The following is a 12,609-nucleotide window of genomic DNA, read 5'->3' as shown; positions in this document are numbered from 1 at the left end:
ACATAAGAGACAAAATTCCCTGCATTCAAATAGCTTATGTTCTAGGCTTCAGAAGAAGAGTGGCCCTGGGTTGGGATAAATTCTAAGGCAAAATAGTGGCTAAGAACCTGGACACTGGAGTTGGGCTGCTTGGGTTTAAATACTGGCTCTTCCAATGGTCGAGTTATTAGGTTGGTGCAAAAGTAATTGCAGTGTTTTTAACCTTTTAAATTGCAATTACTTTTGCACCAACCTAATACTTATTTTCTCTAATTCCTCTGTCTGTGAGTTAGTGCCTACACTGTAAAGTTCCTTGAGGATTAACAAGTTAACATATACTACACTGCTTAACATAGTGCCTGATACGTAGTACGCACTTGAGTATTAGCAATACTTATTGCTTGGTGAGACATCCATTCACTGAATTGCTTAAGCCAAAATCATGGGGGCAAACTTGACACCTGACTAACTTGATTACCTTGTTCTATCAATTTTATCTCCAAAATATTTCTTAAGATTATGTGTGTGTGTGTGTGTGTATTTTTTGAACATATATATATATATATATATGTTCCTTTGGTTTCCCTTGCCATTATCTTAGTTCAGGCTGATACTTCTAGTATTGATTATAGAACTAATTTGCCAAGTACGCTCCCTGCCTCTAGCTTTCCTCTCCCATCCATTCCTTTCCTTTGATCAAAAATTTGACATCATTTCCCTGATTGAAATCCTCTTGGAATTCTCCTTGCATGACACTCTCTTGCTTGTAAACTCTTCAGCATGGTCTATGAGCCTGCATTAGCTGCGCCCTGCCTATCACGGTCACTTCCCCTTGTACTCTAAGCTTCTGCCACCCTAACCTTTGGGTAGAGCTATGCACACATCCTGCTCATTTATAACTGACACTACAAGTTCTCTCCTGTCTGGAGAGCCTCTGTTCTTTTTAATTGGTGGAGTTTGTGACCTTCAGTAGGCTAAATTCTCAATTCCATCTGCACACTGCTTCTCTTTTACACAATGCTATTTCCCTGAATGCATATGGTAATACTGTGCTGTGTTTATCTGCTTACATGTCTTTCCCTCAGATTTTAAGCTTTGGCGAAAGGAAATGAGTCTCAGTCCCTTTGGTGTATCCAATACTTACTTAGCACAGGGCTTGGTACATGGCAGGTGAACTGCAGTCTTTGGAGAATGCCTGCAATGCTGTCGTCATCATATTGATGTTTCTTGGTAATAATAATGACAACCCTGTAACTGAACATTCACCTTGTCTAGGCACAGGGCTAAGTGTTCACAGGCATTTATGTTAATCTTTAAGAAACTCTATGAGAAAGACAGGTGCTGTAATTACCACCATTTTACAGATGAGAAAACTTTGGTTTAGCAGGGCTTAGTAGTTGCCAGGGTCCCTGAGCTAGTTAAGTGGTAGGGCAGGAAGTCAAAACCAGGTGTGTAGGACTCTAAATTCCTGTGCTTTATCCCAGTATGCATTCTGGAGATCCCAGAACAAGGAATAACTTCTCTGTCTTTCTGCAAGGTCTCAGGAGTATTTCCCAGTAAAACGTATTGATTAAAAGCTCTGGATTTTTTTTTTTTTTTACCTCATATATTTCATATTACTCAAGATATTTCATGTTAGGTACCTTTCAAATATAACATGAGGGACTTTTTTAAATGCCTAGTTCTGCAAACTTATTTTAGAGGAAAAGGAAACCTTAGAGGCTTAATTCTAAATACCCATTTGTAGGAAAGTAGTATTTAGCATGGAATAACCACAACGCTTGCCATGCAAACAGGAAGTGGTTAGATTAATAGCACAGCAGACATTTTCTGAGGGCTAAAATAGCATATCACGCATTGCCACTCTGATAGCTTGATCACATCTAGAAAGGATAGGCAGGGTTACATACATCTCCATTTTTTATTCCTTTCTTAAACATGAGTGTGATTAATACGGTAATAGATAAATTGAAGCAGCAACAGCTTTTGTAACAAGTGTTGCAAAATATCATTAGTTGTTGGCACTAGGTACCAAAAAATGTTGGTAGATGCTAAAACAGACAATTTAAGAAAGGCAACCACTTTTATTACTCGGCTTTTGCATTTAATGTTTTAGAACTGTACAAAGATTCTGACCATTAAGCAGAAATATCATTCGGATAGTATTAGCAGATTCTTCATACCATTTTAAATAAACTACTACATTATGATGAGATGCTCTAAAACAATCACTTTGTTGTTGTTGTTACGGAACAATGAAAATTTCAGTTAGGAAAACAGGTTGCTGCTTACACTTGCTTATACTTTCCAATCCGGTGAGAAAGAAGTAAGCAGCGCTGTTGGAAAAGTCCATCATGGGAGCAGGCAACCTTTGGAGATGAAGTTCTTGACTCAGTCATCTCCTCCACAGATCTTTAAGAGTGTGACTTCATAGTCTCCAGAAGTATCCGACTGCAAAGAACAGGACCGATGGAAAGAAGGACAGATACAGCATAAATAATGAGGGTGCCATAAACGAATCAAATCCCACAGCACTATGGGATTCACTGGGATGTGTACCATTTAGTAAAATGCACCTGCAGTTCCATCATTCATTCATACCTGGGTGTAATTATTTTCCAGCCTAGCATCTTCTTTGCAATATATAATGTTTAAATTCCTCCAGATTTATTGCAGTTAAATTTAAATTTGGGTGTAATAAAATAAGACTGCATCAATTACATAATATTACATAGTATTAATTTTCTAACAAAATTCTAACAGAATTACATAATATTAATTTTCTAATGAAATTCTAAAAAATTAGTTAAAAAATTATATATACATTTTATATGTAAATATATGAAATTATATATATATAGATAGATGTAAAACATTTACCAAACACTTGCTCTTCAAAGATTAACGACTTTAACCCTTAGTAGAATTCTAAGCAGTAGGTACCATATGTATTTCCATTTAACAGATAAGTAAAATAAGAAAACAGGTTGGGAAACTTGCTCCGAATCATATAGAAAATAAGCAACAGAGGCAGGATTCTAACCCAGATAGCCTAGCCCCTTAACACCATCTATACTGCTTGACTTAAAGTAAAATGAACCACATCCCCAAAGAGTATGTTTCTTAGTTCCTTTCCCCTAGGCTAGCCAAAAAAGACGTAGATTCAGAAAATATACCATGTGAAACTGAGGCTTAAAGTACAAAAATGCCATGTTTGCTATGCAAAAAAAGAAAAACCTTTGCATAGCATTGGAGATAAAACTTGGCTTTTAACCAAGATTGCCTAAAAAACTTCACATTATTATTCTATTCAAGGCAACTCAAACAGTGAACACTTTTTATCACTTAAGTTTTACATTGGAGTAAATATTAAGTAAGCAGTAATGTAAAGGAAGCAATGAAGAAGGGTCTTTTAGAAAACAGATTAAGCATTACTTTCATAATAAGACACAAAAGGCATTAACATATACTCTTCAGTTTTATATAGATTTTTAGCTCTTCCCCTACTGGTTTTCTTAAGTGTTAGCCTACCATACGTAATAATGTCTTGAACAGCTGACACGTCAACTGGTCTTGCTTTGTATTAAAATAGCTCCCTCTACCCATCTCTGATCAAAGCTGTAAAAATTATTAGGGGTTCTATCACTTAATTGAGAAAATACATACAAGTAGCTTACTGCAGAGCTATATTTAAAATTCTGATCCACTGTAGGCATTAAACAAACATTCTTTTTTTTCTCCTACATCTACATTCTCTCCTACATCTAGGCCCTTATGCCTTCTGGTAAAATATTGTTTTTACATGGCATTTTAGAAATTTTATCACAAAAAAGTTCGTGTATTTTCAAAACCTTTGAACATAATTTATGGCTTTCTAATTAGGCCACATTAATTGTTCTTAAGAAATTAACTAAATGTTTCTGACGGCCTGTTTTTAACAGTGGTACCAGAGGTTCTCTCATCTCTCAACTGTGATCACATCTTCTATCCTTTGCATTTAATCTGCCTTGCCAATTATTTCTTTGTGGTGGTTTTTAAATTCTTTTTTTTCCATTCTAACCACAACAAACCTACTCTAGGTTCTCATCCCTTGTCACTAGTTTCCTTGACTCTAGATTTGTCAATCTGTATTCTCCAAGGTATTAGTTCTTATTGTTTTGTAAATCTAGTCCAATGACCACCATATCCATCAACCACAGAGCCCTTACTTTCCCTGTAAGTAGTCCTCGCTTTTCTCCTTCCTCTTTGATACCTCCATTTTTGTCTTCTTTGCAGGCTTATTTATCCTCTGCTATCCAGACATTAATTGTTAGTAAGCTTAAATCTCAGTTCTCTTCTCCTCTCAATCTATACTTTCTCCATAGAGAATGTGTATCCATGTCCAAGGATTCAATAACATAGTTGACTGAAAATATATTTCACCACTAGCTACTAACTTGACGTTTCCACTTATGTGCTTCAAAGACATTGTGAACTTAATACATGCAAAACCAAACACATGAACTTTCCATTCCCCAAAAACAAAGGAGAGAAAACAAAACCCCCTAAAACTTGACGCTCTTGCAGGGAACGGTGTGACTATCTGTTTCCCATGTTAAACCTGGGAGTCGTCCTTAGCACGTCCCTTTCTTGCTCCTCACACAAAGTGTCTTAATTGTAACTCCTAAGTATCTTTTGAGTCTTTGCTCCTTCTCCATCTGCATTACTACTTTGTACTACCCACTCGTAGCTACTCTAAAATGACTAGTATAACTCATCACCTCACATCTGTCTTATGTCTAATTCATTCTCCATAGCCCAGGGATCTTTTCACAATGGACTTCTAATCATGACACTAAGTGCTTACAACTAAAATTCTTCAGTGGCTTCCTATTACTCTTAAGCTATAGAAAAATCCTTAAATTGTCAAAAGGTCTTGGGGATGTGGTCCCTTCAGCCTCATTTTTCATTATTTTCCTCCACCCGAGGGCTTTACACTTGCAACTCCTATTGTTAGAATGCTCTCCTGACTCCCGATCCCCACAACCTTTGCCTTGATGTTGGATACTCATTTTTAATCTGAATCATAACTTCCTCATAGAAGTCTTTCCTATAGGTCAAATCCACCTATCACATGGTCTTATAGCACAATATCGTTTTCCTTTAAATTTAACATAGTTGTAATTTTACATTTATTTGTAATTCTGAAAGGATAGGAAACATTTTTCTTTGCTTATAATTGTAACCCTGAGCTTGACACATAATACTCATTTTATATATATATGTTTTAGATTTTTTTTATGGGGAAGGGAAACAGGACTTTATTGGGGAACAGTGTGCACTTCCAGGACTTTTTTTCCAAGTCAAGTTGTTGTCCTTTTCAATCTTAGTTGTGCAGGGTGCTGTTTAGCTTCAAGTTGTTGTCCTTTCAGTCTTAGTTGTGGAGGGCGCAGCTCAGCTCCAGTTCAAGTTGCCGTTGCTGGTTACAGGGGGCACAGCCCACCATCCCTTGTGGGAGTCAAGCTGGCAATCTTGTGGTTGAGAGCCCGCGCTCCAACCAACTGAGCCATCAGGGAGGCAGCTCAGCTCAAGGTGCCGTGTTAAATCTTAGTTGTGGGGGTGCTGCCCACCATCCCTTGAGGGACTCGAGGAGTTGAACCGGCAACCTTGTGGTTGAGAGCCCACTGGCCCATGTGGGAATCGAACCGGCAGCCTTTGGAGTTAGGAGCATGGAGATCCAACTGCCTGAGCCACCAGGCAGGCCCCTCATTTAATCAATATTTTTAATTGAATGAATGAAATACTAATTCCATGATCTCAGAGCTCTTTCAACTGAATTCATCTTGCCATCTGGATTTTATTTTTCAATATTCCCCAAGGCAAACCTTCTAATCAACCAAGTGCCTTATTACTTTCCCCTCCTACTTTTCACCATACGTATACTTCTAGAGCATTCACCTGTGAGACCCCGTTGAGCATCATGGCACCTGGTCCATCGGAGGCACTCAACACATACTTAATTAACCTGAAAGGCAGGCTCAAATCTGTTTCCCTAAGAAACATTCCCTATCTAATCCCAAACTTATTTTACTCTCAATTTCTGTATTTCTATCCTGTGTACCCTACAACCTAGTATTTAATTGTATGCTGTTTCATATTATTACCTTATAATTATTTCATTTATGCCCATCTCAAGTCTCCCCATGGATTATGAGTTAATTGAGGGTAGCTACTACGTTTTCCCTTAAAGAGATTGAAATTGTGCTATTTGTTAAATAGGTACTTAATCTGTTGATCAAGGAAATCTACCAAAAAAATGTAATGCATACAAAATTTCTGTTAATATCTTATTAATTAATAAGAGATACACATTTATTTTTCATTTACCTTCTTTCCTTCTCTTCCCCACCAGTCGTCACCTGAGACAGGTGTTAGTGAACAGAGAAATGTTTAAAAGAAAACAGAAGGAAGAGGAAGAGAGAACCAAGGGCCCAGACGATATTGCAGGGGTTCAGAATCAGTCACCCCAACATGTGCCTCTGTGGTATGTGGATTAGTTTAAACTGAATGTAACTCAGACCCCACAGAATCAAAAGAAACTTCTGGCCCTCTCCCCTTAACTACCTAGAAGAATTTGAATTAGGGACCCTTGCCCATAGTAAGAAATTATTAGAAATAACCTTTTTTGATCCACTGTAGGGCAGGGCTAACTACAAATTACTGAACTTCTGCTCTTCTTATAATCCTGCAGTGACCCTCTGAAGGCATCTTACCTCAGAATGTCCCATATACCTCGTTTTAACTTTCTGTCCTTGAACCGCTCATGTATGTGGGGTTTCCAGGTGTACATATGTAATTAAATTTGCTTGTTTTCTTTTGTTAATCTGCCTCATGTAGATTTGATTAGACCAACCAAAAGAAACTTGAAGAGGGGAGGAAGGATTCTTCCTTCCCCACAATACACAAAATGGAACTCTAGCTTCTGAATTAGAGAAATGGAACCATCTAAAAGGATGCTATTCATTAATAGCGAAAATGTAATGACATTACTTAATAATGTACGTTAGGTGGTAGAAATGAAGAAAGCTTATGTAATTTTACATTACAAAATGAACTCTTCAGCAATGGATTTTTCTTTTCTATCAAGATACCTAGAGTTAAATGTTTCCTAATACAATAAGCTCCAATTATCCAGACCATTGGGGAAGGGAGAGCTACTGGTTAATTTAATTTTCTGGTTTGCTAAGGGTGAACTGAAAGCCCTCTTTATGTTCAATCTTGTTACTGACAATCTTTATAAAATGTATGAGTCTACTTTTCTGCCTTGGTAAGAAAATATGGCTAACGTTATTGAATCTTCCTCTGTTGATTGAAACTATTGTAATGTGTCAGGATCGATTCAAATTGCATTGAGTGTGAGCAGTTGATGAAATCTGTGCTACGTCCCAGGCAGAGTCTGAGAGTTGCCTTTTTGAGTAAGTTCCTGATTTCAACTTAGGCATGCATTTCTTTCTGCGAAGGTTTAGTATAAAAACAAAAGCACTGGTTGAAAAAAAAATTTTGGTAAATGAATCTAGTTAACTGAAGCTCATTCATTCATTCAAAGACCATTGGTGAGGCCTGTGGCAGGAACGTTCTCGAGATGGCTGCGAAAAGGCCCGGGCCAACACGTGTACCTAGTTAAAGGTGGTTATCTGGGTAGGGCCAGCTTGTACAGTGACACAGGAATGCAGACTAAACCGAGGCATCCCCGGTGGCCATGGCTGGATGTCACCTCCCACATAGCATGGGACCCCAGCATCCTAGGGGCTTGAGAGAGGTCGCTGCTCAGGAGCAAGACACATAAGGGCATGAATCATCCCCAAGCTGGGGCCTAGGTTTCTAGACACCTTAGACTCCACACCCAACTTTGGACCATCAGCACTCAGAGCAAATGCTTCCTTCGTCCAGGCTACGTTGGTCCTTCTGAGCTCGAGCCTTGGTGACTCTATACTAAGTTAGATCCACTTGTCTCTACCTCTGGACCTAACGCTTTCCAAAGATGATTTTTCTCCAGACATCTGTAGTGTGGATGGGGCTGAGGCATAGAAAGACCTGCCGGACATTTGTGAAGCCAGCCCTGGACTCCGTCTTTTTTCACCTAGCCAGCGGCTCTGGAGGCTGGAACCGTTTGATGGCTCGCTCAACAACCTGGGCTTCCACTTTGTTTCAGGGGTCCAAGTGGAAGCCCAGCTGGACTTCCTCTATCACTCATTTACTGGAGACTTGTATGCCATCTGGGAGGCTAAGGTAGAAAACAGTCTTCAATGGAAGACTGTCAGGCAGGTCTAGGGGCTAGCCCCTTACTTCATTATTTCCTAGTTGCTATGTTCTTATTGGGACTATGACTTTTGAACTTATGTATGGAAGCCTCTTACACAATTTTTGCAGGTCTTACTTCCTTGTTAATTGTAATAATTTGTAATTTATTTGGGGTTTTTATGTATATAACATCAACTGAGACCTGAGAATAATGAAAATTGGTTTCATTCTTTAAAGCAGAAAGGAAGTCGTGTAACACATTTTAGGAAGATTCTCATCCAGAATGACAGACTGTAAGAGATCAATTTTTTAATTTAACTCAAGAAACTATTAAATATTGATAAATTCAATTTGATGCAAAATTGCATGGAGAAACACCTTCAGGCATGTCAAAAGAAAAATAACAAACTGGGAAAAATATTTACAATTCCCAGACAAATGGTCAATCTAACTTACGTGAAAAGAGGTATTAAAAATTGACCCTCCCCCCAAAAAATTAAAACCCCAATCCTCAATAATATAGGCAAAGAACATTAAAAAAAAAAATCACAGAAAAAGAAATGCAAATGGCATTTAAAACATGAAAACATGTTCCAGCTTCACACATATTAAGAAAAATTCATATTAAAACTACACTGAAATACTATTTCTCACCTATCATATTGTAAAAACTCATAAGCTTGAAAACACCCTCTTTGCCAAAATTATGGACAAACAAGAATTCATACATTTTTCATGCAAATAGAGGTCAGTTGGTAGTATTCACCAAATTACAAATGTATTTACATCTATCTCAACAATCCTATCTACTTCTGAAAATTGATCCTACAAGTACACTTGTACCTTACAAAATTGTGTATACAAATTGCCACATTGTTTGTAATAGCAAGAAACCAGAAACATCTGTTGATGTGGTGGGTACAAATACACAAATAACAAAATGATATGTAGCTGTTAAAAAGAATAAGAAAGCTTCCAGTATACTGAAATGAAAAAAACTCTGTTTCAGAACCATGCTATCATTTGTGTAAAATAAAGACGAAATTTAAAATATGCATTTTTCTTTTCTTCTGTTGTCATAAAGAAACATTGAAATAGATAAACACACTGCAATATAGAAAACAGGTAAACAACCTGCATATGCCATCCACAAGAGAAAAAATATTAGTGGCCATTAAACCTTAAAAAAAAAAAAAAGTTGAGTATCTATTATGTGTCTGAGAGTCTAGAGCCGAAAAATAGTCTCTTACTTTTAAGGGACATTTTACTATTACTATTTTAAACTCAGAAAACACATTTACACATTGACAAGGAGAGAAAAATCTAAGACACACATCTCCATTTTTCTAAGGATTATAAGGGAAAGAGGATGGGTGGAGAAAGGCAAAATGTTTTGCTGTTTTTAAGAGGAGACTTACTTTAATTGCTGAATGTAGGGAATAGCCACACCGCTTCTTAAACTCTGCTCGAATGTCCAGAAGGTCAATTTCTGATCTGGAAACCATTATTCGGTTCAGAGTAAACTCATCAGTTCCAGCACCCTGTTAAGAAATGTAGGTGTCCACAGTACAAATGTCATCAGTCACTAAACAACATATAGATCTATATTTATAAGAAATAGATAATGATGCACAAAATAATCAACCATAGTGACTCTTCTTCACTCATTTATCATCAAACTTTATCATTCACTTACCCAAGACATATTTATTGTGCACTTATTCTGCTTGTACCATGAAAACGGAGATACCCCTGTTAAATTTCCAATTTTGTAAAAGATATAGGCAAGAAAACAGGTGATTGCAATATAATCTGACATATAGAAAATACTGGGTACTATGGGAGCATATATTAGGGGAACCTAAAATAGATTACACATTAGGAAAGGTCTGTCTGAGAAAGTGGTATTTAAGCTAAGGCCTAAATAGTCAGCCAGGAGAAGAAGGGGTGGGATTCATAGAGAAAGGGAAAAAATGTTCCAGTAGAGAGAACAGCATATATGAAGGTCTAGGGCAAGAAAGAACGCCTCATTCATGGAGACACAAGTAATGAGGAAGAATAGCAAGAGCTGTGTCTGGAAAGGCCAGACCTTGTAAATCATGAAATTAAATTCCAACATTATCCCAAGAGTGAAGAACTATCGCAATTTTTAAACATGAGAATACTGAGGTCAGATCAGATTTGTAGTTTCAGAAGATCCCTTTGACAGCAGTACAAGGAATGGATTGCAGGGCAGGAGTGGAATGAAGATAATGGAATAAGACTAGAAGGTTTGGGACTTATCCCCAGGTCACAGCAGTAACAACAACAACAAAAAAGATGGTGATGGCCCGACATAGAAAAATGGCGGTACGGATGGAGAACATGGATAGATTTAAGAAAAGCTTATAAAGGTAAATGAAAAACCTTGATGTATATCATCTGAGGAGAATGAAGGAGAGGGAGAAATGTAAAATTTCTGAGCAGTTGGGTGGATATTAACACTCTTCATTCCTTCAACAAATGCTTATTGAGCATCTACTATATGCCAGACATTGTTCCATGTACTGTGCATATGATAGTGAACAAAACTGATAATACTTCTATTATCTCCTCACGGAGTTTACATTCCAGTGGATGGAGATGGTCAGTAAAGAAATTAATAAATTGTTTAAGTAAGCAATAAAAAGAACTACGACATGGAGTATAACTGAAAGGGAGTCAACTGACCTGTGTAGTCAGGGAAGACCTCCCTCAGGAGGTGACATTTGAGCAGAGACCTGATAGATAAGAAGGAGCCAGCCATGTGTGATCTGGAGAAGGTACATTTCAGGACAACAGATGCAAAGACTTTGCGGTGGGAAGAGACTTGGCATAGCCTAGGAACAGAAAGACTGAGGCACAGAGAACAAGGATGGGGAGGAATGGCACAACTTCAGACAGCTGGGAAGTCCAGTTCCTGTGGGGCTAAAAAAGAAAATGAATACTTTTCCTCCCACCTTCTAAGTTCTTCTAGCTGGGCTAACAATCAAATTAACAGAGACAGATCAATTGGAGAAAATCCAATTTTCAATACATGTGCATGGGGAATTCACATAAGCCTGATAATTCCAAAGACAGTGAGGTAACATTGGGTATAGATGACATTTTGGACAAAGGAGAAGGGGGAGGGAGAGACAGGGTATTAGAGTTCAGAAGTGAAAACAGGCGATTTACAGGTAACTGAGGAAGAACAGAACACACTAGGCAGGAAAATTCTTGCTAAGCAACTCAGAAACAATGGGACACAGGGGGTATCCAGTTCATAGGCCCCTGCCTGAAGCTCCCTATTTACCACACTTCATTCAAATTAAGTTAAGGCAACATCCAAAGATCTCCTTCCCGAAGCTGGTTTTTCTGTCCGAATCTCTTGGGCAGGAAAGGGAGGGTCCATGTTTCTTTCTGAGTCTTTTGTTTCTTAATAACCAGCTTGAAATCAATATCCCCAAAGGAAGAACTTTTGGTCCCCTTCAGGCTATCCGCTGAGATGACTGAATATAGGACAGGGTGGGAGGTGAGGTAAGGGAAACAATGTGTTCACTTTGGATATAACTTGGATGGTGCATGTGTACTTGCACAGAAAACGGTCAGTAAAAAAACTGAAGTAAGCATCTTTTATGTGTCAGGCCCAATGACAGGGTCTGAAAATATAAAAGAGAAAGAAATAGTCCTGTACTCATGGAGCTCACCATCTAGCAGCGACAACAGACAAGAAAACATGGTTGTTTCCATAGCATGAAAGGCTGATGACTCCAGGCTTGGTTTATTTTAAGTAAGGCAGCTTGAGAGGCCACTGGACCTAATCAGCCAAGTTTGAGATTTGACATTCTAAAACAAGTTTTACTGCCTACACTTACTGTGAACTCTGGGAAATAATTTAGTCAACAGTTCACTGTACTTACCTCTATAATGATTAAGCAACTCATTATCAACCCATAAGACAAATTAGCTGCAAAAGAAAACTCATCAAAATGGAAAAGAAGTGTGAAATCCCATCAATATTAAGTACTATTTTTACATTATCCTTGAGAGAAGCTAAGAACATGTATGAAATTTCCAGACCAACCTTCAAAGCTCGATGCAGTCTTTCAGCTAAAAAGGCAGGCATGTTCCTTGAACAATGAACTGTATGAAAAGTAAAGCAATGTTCAGTTTCATTTAATAGTATTTGAGTTAATATACAGCAATACATTTTTAAAAAGGATTTTTTTGGGTAACCATACCACTCTACACCCTCCCCATTACTGGCTTTTGTTTAGAATCAAAGAATGAATGCTTAACCTGAATTTCAAAGCCTTATAACGTTATATTTGCACGGAACTTTAGCACAGT

General features: G+C 37.8%; 1 protein-coding gene across 7 annotated transcripts in view; it reads right to left on the bottom strand.

Moving 5' to 3' along the window:
* Window positions 1-1,264: 1,264 nt before the first annotated feature.
* ANXA3 (annexin A3) overlaps window positions 1,265-12,609 on the bottom strand; it is a 59,064-nt gene continuing 47,719 nt past the window's right edge. For 4 of the 7 annotated variants that reach the window (XM_081028687.1, XM_081028688.1, XM_081028689.1 and 1 more), the window contains 3 exons: window positions 12,344-12,402; window positions 9,678-9,800; window positions 1,579-2,430 (listed from right to left, as the gene is read on the bottom strand). In XM_081028687.1, coding sequence (XP_080884813.1) covers window positions 2,371-2,430; window positions 9,678-9,800; window positions 12,344-12,402 — 242 coding nt within the window. In that variant the 3' untranslated portion in view covers window positions 1,579-2,370. Of the gene's footprint in view, window positions 2,431-9,677; window positions 9,801-10,968; window positions 12,403-12,609 lie in introns of all 7 variants that reach the window. The other 3 variants (XR_013991928.1, XR_013991929.1, XM_081028686.1) reach the window with 2 other exon arrangements.

The sequence above is a fragment of the Rhinolophus hipposideros genome, assembly GCF_964194185.1.
Source record: "Rhinolophus hipposideros genome assembly, chromosome: 1".
NCBI lineage: Eukaryota > Metazoa > Chordata > Mammalia > Chiroptera > Rhinolophidae > Rhinolophus > Rhinolophus hipposideros.
This window is presented reverse-complemented; position numbering and strand designations above follow the sequence as displayed.